The 15871-nt window shown below is 43.1% G+C and overlaps 1 protein-coding gene across 1 annotated transcript in view; it reads right to left on the bottom strand.

Annotated features, from left to right (window-relative positions):
- LOC119179041 (uncharacterized) overlaps positions 1 to 10628 on the bottom strand; it is a 64685-nt gene extending 54057 nt beyond the window's left edge. Inside the window, exons 1-5 of the mRNA XM_075870132.1 lie at positions 10507 to 10628; positions 9630 to 9742; positions 7744 to 7872; positions 5292 to 5391; positions 1591 to 1691 (exon numbers count right to left, since the gene is read on the bottom strand). Coding sequence (XP_075726247.1) covers positions 1591 to 1691; positions 5292 to 5391; positions 7744 to 7872; positions 9630 to 9742; positions 10507 to 10612 — 549 coding nt within the window. The 5' untranslated portion in view covers positions 10613 to 10628. The remainder of the gene's footprint in view (positions 1 to 1590; positions 1692 to 5291; positions 5392 to 7743; positions 7873 to 9629; positions 9743 to 10506) is intronic.
- Positions 10629 to 15871: the final 5243 nt, after the last annotated feature.

Raw genomic sequence — 15871 nt, 5'->3', positions numbered from 1 at the left:
CCAAACAACATGACAGATAAATATGTGAGCGGGAATTTTTTCGCATGGTCCCACAAAAAACGATAGCTTTGTATATTCCTCCCTTTTGAAATGACATGGCACGTCCTGATGGTGGAGATGTCTCATGCGAGTCGAGCAGACTATCCTTTTGTTTACTTTGCTTTGTTAACCATTCATCGTTCTGTATGAATAACAAGTATGATAGTAAATTTTTCCTTGAGTGTTAGCACTACGTTTGTGTTTTTTCTTTTTGTATTCTTGTCGTCTAGCGCTGCTTCTTGTAATATGCCGCCATAAATGTTGAACCCTTTTTGTAAGTCTCCAACTTTTTACCCGTAGGCGCCTTTTATGAACACATACAATGTCTCTTGGGCACTCTTCCCCTCACCTTTTACTTAGTTTGCCGTGAAAGCAAAGAAGATGTTTTGGTCGTCTTTCGATCAATAAACCAATTCTACACTGCGTGAAGTGTAATAACGCCTTGTTGTCAGCTTCACCGGTGACTTTATATCAGCGTCTTCTACTAACTATGCTCAACTAATAGTGTTGAAGACCAGTAGCTATAGCAACTCGGTATCCGATGACACGGCAAACAGCAACACTTACGCACTTCAGTCGTTGCCGTGAGAGCCATGTTTTTTTTTTTTTCCACTGGTTTTGGCAACAAGTTAGATGGCAGGAAGAACTGCAGTAGGGACTTCCTAAAACCACCATTTATTGCTATCATTGCTTGCGTCAAAGGCGTTCTCCGAGAAATTTAGCGACAGCGCTATAATGAACCTTGACAAATTACTCTGAAAGGGAACAGTATTCTTGAAGCAAGAGTACTTGTAAGTTCGCATGACTTTCTTACGTTACTAGAAGAGGCCATGTAGGCTGGAACTCACGTGTCCGTATCCCTAATGTTTGCGACAAACGAAGATAACACGCGGACAAGGAGAGAACTCGTATTGCTCGTTTTTATGTGGCGCATTGGCCGCCCACGTCATAATAACACAAGCTCGTGCACGGCAATAACGGAATGAGCAAATATAGCGAAGCCCCTTGCTTAACCAAGATATGCCCGAACTTAAGAAAATTAACAAAGCTAATTTATTTCCACAAAATGATATTGCTTCTACGACCTCAGAAAACAGAATAGGATTTTTATTTCTTTTTAAATGAACCTCTTTCAAACAATAGTTTTGGAGCCGTCCTATATGTAGGGCACCAATGATTCATACACTGCGAACAAAAAACATTAGCACCTATCACTGTCGTACGAAAGTTACTGCGCACCCGATAACTGAAGAACAATTGACAAAAATATCAGCAGCATCAAGAACAAGTTAACTGTATGTTACTTATATCTTTTTTTTCGCGGTATGGCGATCAGCTACACGCACGCGAAATAGCCATTTTGTGACTGCAAACATGCAGCTATTTATAGCCCAGCGATCACCTAGACTTGCATGTGACAAGGACAGGGCATCATAAGCACACCTTATGTGGCGCTATCTTTTTCACAGAAAAAAACATTCGTGTTGATGAAAGATCTCCGCGTCATTCATGTATATAGGACATTGAGCATATTAAAGGCTCCATTGTTACCAGGAGCATGAGTGGAACCAAGAAGCTCCAGAGCACTTTGTACACAATGGACGATTGCACCGTGTACATGAACTCGATGTCGAACAGCAGCCGTCTTGCCGCTGAAACAAGAGTATTTGGTAAGATACTCTAAAAACATTAGGCCTTTAATGCTGCTGATTTATCTTACTAGCGGTAAACATGACGCTAATGATGAAGCCTTTAACGCCACCAGCAGTTGATGGTCTGACCATGTACGCATTCTTTTCTGGAGTACTATGCTGTCTCTTCTTCGTCAGGCGAAGAGTGTTCAGTCCACCGACAAACAAGCAGCCCGATTTTCTACACCATATAAAAAAAGATAACGCATGCAACAACAAACGCGATCGCGAAAAAAGGAACAGCTAGGACACACATTATGTGACTAAGTGAGCCAGCGTGAAAGCGTGGTCATTTTTGTCCCCAATAAAGAAGCATTCACTACGAACTGTCTGCCGCGGTGGAGCAGTGGCTAGGGTGCTCGGCTGCTGTCCCGAAGGTGGCGGGTTCGATCCCGGCTGGGGTGGTCGCATTTCGATAAAGGCGAAATGCGAGAGTGCCCTGTACTGCGCCACGTCAGTGCAGTTAAGGAAACACCACATGGTCGAACTTTCCAGGACCCTCCACTATTGTCTCTCTCGTATTCACATGGGTGTTTGAGACGTAAAACCCCTTATTATTACCTAATGACAACTACCAAAAGGAACAGCAACAACTTACAGGTGTTAGACTTGTGAAACCATCATGAAATTGCGAGTGACGCCATATTTAGAGACGCCATATTGGGGCCCTTAAGAATGGTCAAGTAATTTATGTAAATTACTCGTGGAGCCCCCGTTATCTTATTTTATATTTATTTTATATTTATTTTTATTCACTGTTCACACAATCTCAAGGCATTACCAGCGGTCAGGACAATAGGAGATTGTGAGCCTCCTGACATCGTCCTGATCAAGAATCTGAAATCTATTATGGCTCCTTTAGCTTAAAGCAGTGCGCAGTTTACTGTCTACGCTACCCCGCAGATATAACCAATATTTTGGAAAAACGTTTGTTTATCTGAAATTTGAGGTATCCACTTTGTCAACTTCTGAAATTGCCTCCCGTGTCGGCAAGATTCGTGATTTTTAGCTGTTCGGTACAAGAAGTATTGATTAAATTTTTGAAAGTATTTTCATTCTACCAGTATGTGCTTACGAACGGGTACTTCGATATTAGTACTCAAGTTTTGGGCTAGTAGCCATCGAGCGTAAGCGGAACCTCAGTTGTCCTTTAGAGCAACACCCGATGTCAGCCACGTGAATAATGTCACACTTTCACGAAAATGAGTTCGCTTTGACACGCCTAATAATGCGATGGCGTTAAAGAGCTAGTTTCGAAGGAAGTAGGTGTGTTCTCGGTGTTGACGTCAGCCGTGTTGGTTGTGAGCGAGAAATCAGCGTTGTGTATGATCAAGAATTCGAGATAGATGCAAATAAATGAAAAACTTCTCTTGGCCGAGTGCGAATCGAAACCTGGTTTTCTGCGTGGCAAGAAGGTGTCCTAACACGCAGTGACGTGCAAGCTTGTGATTTAAAAAAACCTATACGAATATTTTGGTGTGGTGGAAGTCTTCATTAACTCGTGTAATATTGCGTGGCAGATGTGTAAATTAGCTCCAGATGTGAAAATGTGAATTTCGCAAGGAGTACGCAGATTAAGGCCGACCATTTACAAGGTGCTGAGGAATAATAATAATAATAATAATAATAATAATAATAATAATAATAATAATAATAATAATAATAATAATAATATTAATAATAATAATAATAATAATAATAATAATAATAATAATAATAATGTTTATTTTATTTCTCATCAGTACGTTTGATGATCCGCATAAATCAGCAACATCATCACCAAATTGTCTAGGTTCACGTGTTCCCTTACGGACGCACAGCGAGCCCTTTGCTGATTTGCAAAATGAATAACGACGCAGTGAGGACTACGCAATCGTAGTTGCACCAGCCAATCTGGAATAATTTTAAAGGGCCATTCTTACTCACAAAGAGGTTCCTTTCCTTCGCCCACTCGTACAGGCGAAGCTAGGTTGGTAAGGTGATGCGAATGGGGCTCGCTTATGCTATCGCGTTTTACTTTTGATGGTTAAGTTCAGGTGTACTGCAAGTGTTTTATGTTGTTTTAAAAGTTCAGCTCTTAAAGCTCGAGAGAAAACGACGAGTGTACGAGGAATTACATCCACGCCATTGCTCATCTGTGCCATGGTTCATCACACGTGCCCACCGATGAAAAAAGTCCGCACCGCCGCCGGGCCGAATTTGCCCGTAGCCAGGATTGCCGTTGGTGGCTACTTTACGGCCCCGATGGCGACAAAAATTTCAGGTTCACGCCAAGGCTACATTTCGGCTATATTGAACCACTATTTTGGCACATTTTTTAGCCATTTTCTTGCTAATTAAAGATAATATGCCGAGCGAGCCTAACGCCCCCGATTCGCTTCGAGCGTTTTCTGACCGTGGTGTGCCTCCTGGCCACAAGGCGGCAAAACTTGTGGAGCTTACTGGAATATATGAAATATATTTTGGGCTGAAGACTCACTCAGACTCAAACTCACCAACATTATACTAATCCGGACTTCAGAATCAGGGCACCATCTGAATGTGAGTGAGTCCAAGGGAGTCAACTCATGAGTAAGTTCAACCTATGCTCATTGTAAATCATACGCATGCCTTCCTCCCGGTGCTCTTAGAGACACCTCAAAGCAATGCGCGGCGCACCTGCCACAAATAACACAAATATTGGCTGAACTTTGTTGCTTTTATGAATGTCAAAAAAGTAAAACTGGAGACACAGTACATTCACAAATTAAAGATGCAATATAAGTGCGCCTTTTTGCTAGCGCGCTTTGGCACTGCTTGCCATCAATGCTACTGTTACGAGTCACTTCCTGGCACTGTTGCTCAACGCACGTTCTAGAGGGAACTTTTCAGAAAGAGATATCTGCAATCGAATGAAGCTGTACTGGTCATCTTCGAGCACTGATTGAAACTGGCCTAGCAATGTGGTTAACTGCAAATCATTTCCTCTCCGCGTCCTCAAACACGACCTTCTTCTACGGTTAATGCTATGGCTTGCTTATGGCTTTAAAAAACGCGCAAGCGGAGAAAAGAATCTTGCTCTTCCTTCTTTTTATTGTAGTATCAAATTGATAATATTCATTGTTCAATAATAACCACTTTCGTAACACTACTGTTACACTTTTTTCTCAGAAATTAGGCGTTAATATTGAATGGTTAGGTTGCTTTGGCTCTTTTTAGTTTGCGGTCTCGTTACTTTTTGATCTACAGAGTGCCATTCCTGCCCGTAGCACGAGCCGAGCACGAACAACGAAAGGCCCGCGCTTTCATCGGGGCTGCCACAACCAGATTTGCTCGCTTGTTCTGGCGATGGCGTTCGGACCATTTCGCATGGTCTTTGACAGGCTGCGGTTCGACTTTCTTTTGTCTACGCCAAGAAAAACAAAAGCCGAGCAGGCCACGTTCAGCCCCTAACATATACTACCTTTGCCACTTCATAAGGTTCACACGGCTGGGGTAAAACTTTTTGATGCCGTAAAGAAAAGAGGGAACAGTATTTCGCACATGGTGCCCTAAATGTAAGCGTGAACGTGTCCGACTTACTATAGCCCCACGAGTAACAGATGACCTCAATGAACGCGATGACCACCAGGAACGAGCCACCCAAGTGTGTTTCCAGGATCTTCATGAAGAAAGGTCCGGTCTGTAAAAAGACAAGCTGCGCTGCTCAGAGTGCCAAGGGCGACGGAAAAGTTCAAATGCACAGCTAGGTGTCATAATTCTGACGGCGCGAGAAACGGACACTGTTAGGGACTAAACATTTCAAAAGGAAGCCGTGAACATTTCGTATACGGAAACAACAGAATGGGCGATGATACCACTTCGCTGCTTGAGAAAGAAAGTCGATCGGAGTGAATACTTGTAGCACTGCGAGGCATACACTTAGCAAAACGAGATGGGTGATCCCTTCGTTTGCGCCGTCTTTGCAGCCGGAGACAGTGAGATGCGTTTCCTCACTTCCGTTTATACTATTGATTAAGCCAGCTTCGTGAGATAGTGTTCGCTGCCGTCGACTGCTATGCGTGTACTATTGGCTATGCGTGCGTGAGTGCACCTCGTCAGTTCAATGTATTTCTCGGGAAGCCAACGAATGCGTATACCTTGCCACATTGTTTGCAATACATTGTTATCTCTAGCAGCACTCCACCCTTTCGGGTGAATGTTGCCGTATTTACACCACTGTAAGTCGACTCGAATAGAGGTCGACCCTCCGAAGAGCAGGGCGTAAAAATGCTTAAGTGTATTACATAGAGAAACTTTATTTGCGTAGTCAGCAGACTGACTACATGCTCCCGGGCTTAATAGATGAGCTCAGAGCTCTTCCTGTTACGCACTTATTTAATTTCATTTATTTATCTGTTTATTCAACACTGCAGACTCAAGGTCAAAGCAAGGTGGTTAATACAGATACAAATAAAATAAAATACACATATAAATAAAATAGCAATTGTACAACGGAAACAATAAAGGGCGAAGAAGGTTGTCTGGTAAGGCAATTAATTCATCGCATGTAAGGCAGTTCCATTCACAAATGGTTCCCGTTACTGGAGCCAGAGGAAAGTTACTAGAGCACGACGAAAGGAAGCGAAGACATAGTTATGATCAGAAAGACCTTGACCTACTTCTAATGTATGTTCAGTAAAATTACGGTTCAGAAACACATCTAATATCGAGGCGGAATCCCCCTGTAACCGCGTGGGTACGTGAGCTATTTGCAATAGGTCATGTATAAGCATAGTATCAAACACTATGTTAACATGTTTTGAAGTGTTCATGCCGGCGTCAAGGCACTCCCAGCATACTCCAGGTAAGTGCAAGTCATGAATAAGTAGGCTCTTTTTACTTTCAGATTTGGCCACATAATTTTTCAGTGTGCTATGTTATTCTGGAGTAACTCCGCCTGGGGGTCTGTACAACCCAATTACAACAAGATTATGAACCAAGCATGTATACGTAATACATAAGCATTCTACGTCAACAACACCATCCAACAAAACAGCATCGATACAATGTTTTACCAATATAGTTACCTCTCTTCCCTAGCGCGTCTGCCTTTACGGAAAACAGTGTAGGACGGGGGGGAAGACGTCATCATCAGGCAAATGCTCGTGTAGCCAAGTCTCGGTAACAACCGTAACATGTGGATCATATTGCAACAGAAGCACTTCGAATGCTTCAGTTTTCTTCACAACGCTTCGGGTATTAATATTTAGTAGCCTGTTTGTTACATAATGCTGGCATAGGTCACGAGTGTGGCTTGGAAGATTGACGGTCTCCTGCTTTTATTCGCCTGTTTTGCAATTCACCCCAATAAATTGTACCTTTATCAACTATAGGCCAGTCATGCACTAAGAAAACTCTTTTTTCCTTGTCGATTTTCGTTCGCAGAACTGTCCCACAGTCATTTCCGTTTCTTAAGTGTCAACTGTGAATAATCGTTCTGAATAGATACAATTGATCCTTTCAGTTTTTTGGGGATTTCCTAATATTATTTTTTTTCATTAAAACTTTGCCTTGTCCTCTTGAAAAGTAGTACTCGATGAAGTAGGAATGTATCACCAACTAACTAAAAAGTTTTGTAATCACATGACCAAAAAAAAAGGATTTTGGTGCTCCAAAGAAGCTTCACAACATTGTGCTACAGTCATATAAACAAGCTAGCTTCGCAACAAAACGCACAGATCATTTTAGAAAGCTGTCTGCAAATCGTTGCTCAGAGTGCATGTTATACGTAATGATTTGCGGCATATGTTTGTTACAAGTAGAACCGGAGCGCAAACTTATGTTGTAACCATGCCACAGCATCCCTGATTTCTCGTGTGGATGGCACTGCCACTGTTCCCGTTTTGGTTGTAGGTCAACCCCTATACTTTGGACTTCACATTTAATTGTAATAAGTCCACCTAAAACCATGTAAATGCGGTATACTTAGCTCAAAGCATTCGATTCTCTTGACACATTCATAAGCGACGCGCGAGGAGCACCTTTAACTTACGGGCGTGCACAAAGGGAGCCCTGCCAAGAAGGCACCGATGCAGAAGAGGAGCGTGAGCTCGACCCTAAACTCCTTGAGGCCGGGAAATTGCTCGGTGATTGACATCAGCACTGTGTGGATGAGGCACACCTGCGGTGTTGTTACATGCGCACAGAATGAATAACCATTCAGGGAGTGTAGGGCAGTCCATGTGTGAGTTGCGCTTGAGGGCACGTCATGTGACGGCAGAGCAGCAATAATAGCAACGAGGGCTGGCATCTTTTCGCCGAATTAACCACAAAACACCGCGTCCATTATCCAGCTTTCCAACGTAGAAAAATTTAGCGCAAAAAAAACGGGGACGAAGAAGAAATCACATGAATACAGCGCAATCAACAATATCCAATTAACTAATAGTTTGCGTTGTGTTCGTGTGATTCTTTCTTTGTCCCTGTTTTTTTTAGCTTTATACAACAATAATGCTGATCTAGCTCACCCAACAAGCCCTTCTCCCGAAGTTTCAGTTTGCAACTATGTGTTTACAAAGAAAGAGAGCCATTACAGACAGACAGACAGACAGACAGACAGACAGACAGACAGACAGACAGACAGACAGACAGACAGACAGACAGACAGACAGACAGACAGACAGACAGACAGATAGACAGATAGATAGATAGATAGATAGATAGATAGATAGATAGATAGATAGATAGATAGATAGATAGATAGATAGATAGATAGATAGATAGATAGATAGATAGATAGATAGATAGATAGATAGATAGATAGATAGATAGATAGATAGATAGATAGATAGATAGATAGATAGATAGATAGATAGATAGATAGATAGATAGATAGATAGATAGATAGATAGATAGATAGATAGATAGATAGATAGATAGATAGATAGATAGATAGATAGATAGATAGATAGATAGATAGATAGATAGATAGATAGATAGATAGATAGATAGATAGATAGATAGATAGATAGATAGATAGATAGATAGATAGATAGATAGATAGATAGATAGATAGATAGATAGATAGATAGATAGATAGATAGATAGATAGATAGATAGATAGACAGACAGACAGACAGACAGACAGACAGACAGACAGACAGACAGAGAACTTTATTGGGACCTGAGAAACGCTGCTCCTTTAGAGCAACGTCGTGGGCCGCTCCCACGTAGAAACGGGGAGGCCTAGCCTCACCGCCGCGTCGTGGGCTCTCTGGACGAACTTCTAAGGCAGTGTCCCTATCTTTTTCTGTGAGCCGACTTGGGCCCCGTAACAAAGGGCACTGCTAGAGCATATGTGCTAAGTCACTAACCTCACCACAATCAGGACAGGCAGAGTCAAAAGCCTCTGAGGAGACTATGCTGAGGAAAAATAGGCTTGGATAAGAGAGCCATTACATATTTTTGTTGTTTATGTTCTTTCCGACGTATTTGTACCAGAAGCTGTGTTATGCGTAACCGCTTACTGAAACTTTGTTCGTTATGCGTGATGAAAACGTCGCAAGAAGCCGTTCCGAACGGTACGACTGACATCTAAGTACGTCTCTGATATGTGACTCACTAAGGGACGATCCCAGCATTCAATGTTCCGGCGTTGGTTCGTTAATTTTGTTCCCCACTGAAAAGCAACAGCGGGTCCTACAAACCCATGAAATAACGGCAGGCAATCACTGGGCTGCTATCAAGGGCTGACGAACGGGCCTTCTGGCCAGCTGCACACTTTTTCTGCATCTCCTGCATAGTGTGAGCTGCAATATCATTAAAACTTCTCTGCAGACTGAGGTCTCGGACATCGGGTTAAGTGCGCAGCTCCTAGCTTATCTCACTCCTACTTCAAAAAAAAACAAAAACCCGCGAAGCTTATTCAGCTCTTCTCACCGAGGAGTTGAGACCCAGGAGGAACATGCAGAGGAAGTACAGCACGCTCCACATCTGCGGAAATGCCAGGTTGCTCAGCGCCTCAATGTAGGAGACGAAGGCCAGGCTTTGCACTGAGAAGTAAGGTGAGACAAGAAAGTTTCAGAAATTAACCTTGCTAACGAGGGTTCTGCAGTTATTGGACAAGAAGGGCATTTGAAAGAACACTTTCAGAGTGAAAAAAGTAGGCACAGATTAGAAGTTTCATTTATATTAAATCATAGTGACCACCAGTCATCCAAGACGCCTGAAAATTTTCCCCTTATCATGATTCTTGGATGCCTAAGTATAATTAAAAACAATAATGATAACAATTTTGACGCAGTAAATTTGACAATTACCTTTAAAACTATGAAGGTTTGCGTTCTCCTGCTTATGAAACGTGGATAGCGGGGAACACCACACGTTTGTCGCCTTTCAGTGTCTTTCCATTATGCAAGTGTTCACCTTACTTCTTTTCATTGGGTAAGGTCTTTGCGCCTAAAATAAATTAATACTGAATCATGGAGAAAATCGCATGCTTCATGGGTGCCACTGTCTTATTCTGCCAGAGTCGCGGACGCATGCAAGATGTTCAGAATTACTGTAAGGTTCAACAAAGCTTATCACATCTTCTCTCAGCAGGTGTAGCTTAAGCTTAACCTTACACAATATTTGTATCTTACCCGCTTAAGGATAATGAAGTTAGCCGTTGTACCAAGCAACAAAGCAACGTCCATTCCACACATTAATAAGACTCTAACGTGACATGCCCACATATCTTGCACGAACATAGTTTACGACGCCACCCAAAACACGGGGGAGATCGAATGCATGCCATCCATTTTACTGCCCTTACTTTCGTCCAATACGAGCTCGGGAAGCGTGACGTTCAGTGTGAAGGACTCGCTGCCCAGCGCAGAGAAGAACGCCGTGCTTGACAGCATGCCCCAAACGAAGTTCATTATGGCGAAGAACCACGTGTCCCTGAGAGCCAGGAATGAAAAGAAATGCAGGACGCTCGAGCTTCATCTTCAAGAGCAGATCGCAATAGCAGAATCGAGACTTGTGCGCAGTGCCTTCTGCGCTGCTAGCCGAATTCGGTTTCTGGTGCATGACATGCCTCAAGTGTGGCGCCAGGAAACGAATGACTTTGCACGTTACATTAGCCATACCAAAGCATGACTAAATGCCTACTGCAAGCACAGTTAAGTGTCCATTACGCCACTATTATTCCTTTTGCAATCAGGGAAGGGCCCACTACACGTCCGTGGGGCAGCACGCGAACCTGCGCCGTTGTTCCCTTTGTGGATCATTTTGCTGCTGGTGGTGGTCAATAAATATGTCTGAGTGCACTTACTCGTAGCTCAGTTCACGCGCTTGTTTTTTTTTTATTCAAAGCAGAATCAATAGATGTTGGGGCTTTATGGTACAAAGCTCTTTCCATAGAGATGGCCTAGGTTCGATCCTCACTGAGACGCAGAAATGTGCATTATTTATTTTATATTTTTTATTATTATCTTTCTCTATTTGCCAGCTCAAATTTCTGCCACACGAGCTCCAACACCATTCCGTTAAAAAAAAAAATGTCGCCAACGTCTATTCAATACCTATCAGTGAGACAATTTGGCAATGTAACGACGGCACCATTCAACATAATTAAAGAAATTCCAAATCTTACTGAAATATGTCGTTGTAGAAGTCATTGTAGCTAGCCAGCACCGTCAGGCAGCCGGTGGCGATGCAGAGAGACGTGAGAGCTTGTTCGATTGCGTTTCTCCAACACTAGATTTGTGAATGTATTGAAAAAGAGGAAACGATTGTCGATGAAACAACGACTGATACTATGCCGCGTCTTTATTGTATTCACCTCTGTTCATTTGTTATGCTCCATATTTCTTTTTGCCTAGCCTACACCTTTTGTACAGCACGAGACAAGCTTAGTCTTTGATTCATAAAAAAAAGCGGTTCATAGCGCTAGCACAACAGTAACAGTCAGGACAGTAACAGTCAAGCCCGTGACGATGTACGTAAAAAGCTTTCGTTCAGTGCGGTCTGTTCTTTTCATTTCTTCAGTTTAGTGCTTCAAAATTTTCGTTCAGTTGTTTAGTTCAGTGCGGCCTTATGTCTATTCCTACGGCATTCAGTACTATTGAAATTACCATAAAGTTTAGCGAACATGCCTCATTCAGTGTGTTTCCGAATGGAACTGATGATACCGAGATTGATAAAGAACGCGAGAGTGGGGCAGGAGGTAGGCGGCTGTGTGTAACACTGGTAACACAGTGACAAACATTCATTTGCTCATTATAACCACAATATCAGTATGGCTAATTTTTTCTGATATAGACACCAGTTTGCGTGTTGAGGGGGATCGAGCTTCTGCTGTTTCGCTTTTACGGTTTATCGATTAGATCCACGTGCCTGTGATGCCACAGCTTCGAAAATTGCTTTCTACGTTACAAGCCAATAAACGTTTTCATCTATTAGTAAAGAATAATAGAGTGTGTAATCAGATCGAACGGGAAACATGATCGAACCTAATCGCTGGTATATGAACAGTGCAAATCGCTATCATTTCAACTGAAGTCTTACTTTGCTTTGTGGGCAAAACTCATCCCAATAATGAGGTAGTCTAAGCGTGTTTGTTGCGTGATGTTTGCTGAGCCTCAGCTGTCACGCTTACCTTAAAGGTGAAAATGTGCTGCCATATAGGGATGAACACTAAGCCGACGCCCGAGTTCGCGCCATCCAGGGATACCCCTTTCATGAGAAGCGCGAACAGCATCAGGTAGGGAACGGTGGCCGTCACCAGCACGATCTGCACAAAACACAGAAAATACAATGATCTGTCCGCAAGTGCATTGCGCATCACGTCACAAACAACCTGAAGTTGCTGCGGAATCACGATGCTGTGAGGAAAATTTTAAGCGGAGATTTAAGTGGCTAGTGCACATTTATACCGCTAAATTGATTGATTGATATGTGGGGTTCAACGTCCCAAAACCACCATATAATTATGAGCGACGCCGTATAGTGGAGGGCTTCGGAAATTTCGACCACCTGGGGTTCTTTAACGGGCACCCAAATCTGAGCACACGGGCCTACAACATTTCCGCCTCCATCGGAAATGCAGCCGCTGCAGCCGGGATTCGAACCCGCCACCTGCGGGTAAGCAGCCGAGTACCTTAGCCACTAGACCACCGCGGCGGGGCAATCCGCTAAATCAGCATTGCATATCCGCGATAAATACACATATTTGTTCGTGTTTTTATTGTTATTTCATGTTTCACGGCTTTATGTCTTGACCACATTGCTTGAAATAGTTAGTATGACGTCCGGTCACCTCAGAGTTTTTGTATATTCATCCCATTTTCCAGACTTTCGTTGCTACACTACGACACTTCTTTCCGCTTAGAGGTGCCAGGTGACTTTTCACTTGCAGCACTTTAATTCCGAGTCGTCTGTATGTACTGCAATAACAGCTCCCCTCCACCTCCACGCGCTTTAACGTGATAGCGCCAAATAGCGTGAACGAAAAATCCAGGATGATGTAAATAAGATAAACAAAATCTTCTGGTTTAGAATGTGTTTCGAACTAGGGTTGTTTGCGTGGCCGGCACGTGTTCTACTACAAAGCCACGAGTCTGCTTGCGAATGCAGTGAAAAAAAGCTTCCTCTTCTTGGAGATGCAGTGAACGCAACTTTCATGTTCTACAAACATAGCGGTCCTCTACGCATGCTTCACAATGCGACATGAAATTAATGCAGTAATGTGTTACAAGCGTGCACTGCCATCGGGTGTCAGAACAAGATAATCATAATGATTTCAAGGTTGAATGCCGATCACCTATTACATTCTCTAAAGGTCACGTATTGGGTGCAGAGCCAGTCCGAAAAGAATTAAATCACTAAGTGCTTCGAATACGCACTGGGGACAGGATGTCGCTATAACGTTCAACTGTTAAAGGCGAAGTTTAAGTGGATCCACCAATATTTTTTCTTTGCATTTTTATTAAACAATTCTGATTGACTGCCCCGAGGCTATAGTGACTCAAGCTGAGTCTGCGCGCTTCACGCACTCTAATCAACACTACTCGTATTGCATTTGCTGCACATGATCCCACCTTCGAAGCGATTACACACACGTGACTTTCCTCTCTCACACTCGTATTATACCAATGTTCTTTAAATAGAGCGCTCAATATGGGTGCCTTTTAGGGACGAAGCTCTTTAGGGCGCGAGTCTGGACATCCCATGGGGTTTGTTGTGAGTGGTGTACGTAGCCACCGGAGGCACATACCCACTCTAGAGCGGGTATGTGCCACCGATGGCGGTACTTGTATGTGGAACTAGATGGCGGTACATGTAGCTGATGATGCTTGTATGTATTAAAATTTAAACAGTACAAGAATGCACCGGTCATACTCGTCGGTGAAGTCAACGTTGATGTCACAGACACGACCAATGATTGGCTTATCTAACATGTGGCTTCTAGATGTGCACTCAGGTGTATATCGTATGACCATATGAAACCAATCACGATCCGAGGAACATGCATTGACCTAGTATTTGCAAATTTTCCACTGCAACTTAATCAAAAAGCGCTCATCCTTCATTTCATGGACCACGAAGCCGTCATAATGAAGGGACACCGCAAGCAGTCCATTGTCTCGAAGAACAAATAAAAGTTGATTTCTATACGCGCACACAGTGTTTCTCATGATGTATTTAGATCATGATCGACTGGGTTAATTACACACAGAAGATTCACGGTTTTACCGATGATTCTCTCTGAAGCTTCGCCCACTCGTCATCATTCACCCCGTGGATATGCTGTAATTTTTGTTCTTCCACAACAGTTAATGTTAACTGGCTTGCTTCCGTTTTTTTTTTTTTTTTTGAAAACGACATATAAATCAACAGAACGCGTTGGCGGGATAGTTTGTGTGACTTCATAGTGCTGATTTAGCGCGAAACGACACCACAAGAAAGAAGGCAGAAGACAGCGCTTCTCTCAACTGACATTATTTTTTGCGTCACTCCACTCTTTATACCATACCGGTAGGACATGCGCCGTGCTTACCATGAGCATAACGACCAGTGCTGTGTTCTGTGTTCTTTCTCGGGGTATTTTTTCGCGCTCAATCAGCACTGTGGATTGATACTGGCATGGTAAACCGATTCCCCAACAGTGATGTGACCGTCAAGTGTTTAGTATAGTGTATATAGTTAAGCGAAGGAGGGCATCTGCACCTTTCCGAACCACTTGATGCCCTTGCTGATCATGACGAATATGGTGAGCCAGACGAGGAAGTAGCAGAGCGTCAGGTCGATGTTCATAGGCCGAACGTCGTGCAGGCCTCGGCTCACTTTCAGAACTTTGTCCCTGCGATAACAGAGAAGAAAAATAGATGTGCTCGCTCACTAAGAAGTTTAAACTGAGCTATGTTGTTGTACGATTCAAAGCGCAACGCATCAGTAATCACGGACGGCAATCCTTCTTAATCGCACCTCCTTTTTTTTTGATCAACTAACCAACTGGTGTATCAATCAGTCGATCACAAAAAACAAACACTGAGGAGCACAGGTCCGAATAAGTACCTACCATAACCAGTATAATGCTTTTAATTGACGAGTTTCTCCTTGAATTTCTTTTTCCAACAAAATAAAGGCATTTATAGCATGCAGCCGAGTGACTCTACTATCAGTAGGTTATAGTGATGGCGCCTCTATAGCAGCAAATTAAAAAGACCTAGCCAGAGGTGAGTATTTGTACATGTCTCCTCATCCGGTGCATCAAACTATTTCTGGCACGTGAGCAAGTCTGTTCGTTATGATAGGCTCTAATTTATGTGTGCTGCAAAAGTCCCTCATCGCCTGCGAAGTTATATTGAAGTGCCTCATCAGGCATGGTTTATGTTCTTTCATTTAGTTATCAATTATATGGACACTCCAGGCGGTACTATTGTAGTCTTCTTGGAATTATACAGAAAGTCTGAAGGTGATAAAATCCTCCCGCGCGTCGGCGTATTTTATGTGCTAGTGGGCACCCACAAGTGTTGCTAACGGTTAAGGCTCAAGCAGAAAGGTAGCGCGTAAGTCGTCTTTAGTCGCGCTAAAGGCCACGGAAAGTCCAGGAGGGTAGAATGGCTTCGGGGCTGCGTGTTTTCGGTAGAAATTGCATACCTTGTGGCGCGATTGCGCACGCACTACCTTAACAG

The sequence above is a fragment of the Rhipicephalus microplus genome, chromosome 7, assembly GCF_043290135.1.
Source record: "Rhipicephalus microplus isolate Deutch F79 chromosome 7, USDA_Rmic, whole genome shotgun sequence".
In the NCBI taxonomy this organism is placed as follows: domain Eukaryota; kingdom Metazoa; phylum Arthropoda; class Arachnida; order Ixodida; family Ixodidae; genus Rhipicephalus; species Rhipicephalus microplus.
The sequence above is the reverse complement of the archived record's forward strand: the minus strand, read 5'-3'. Positions and strand labels throughout refer to the sequence as shown.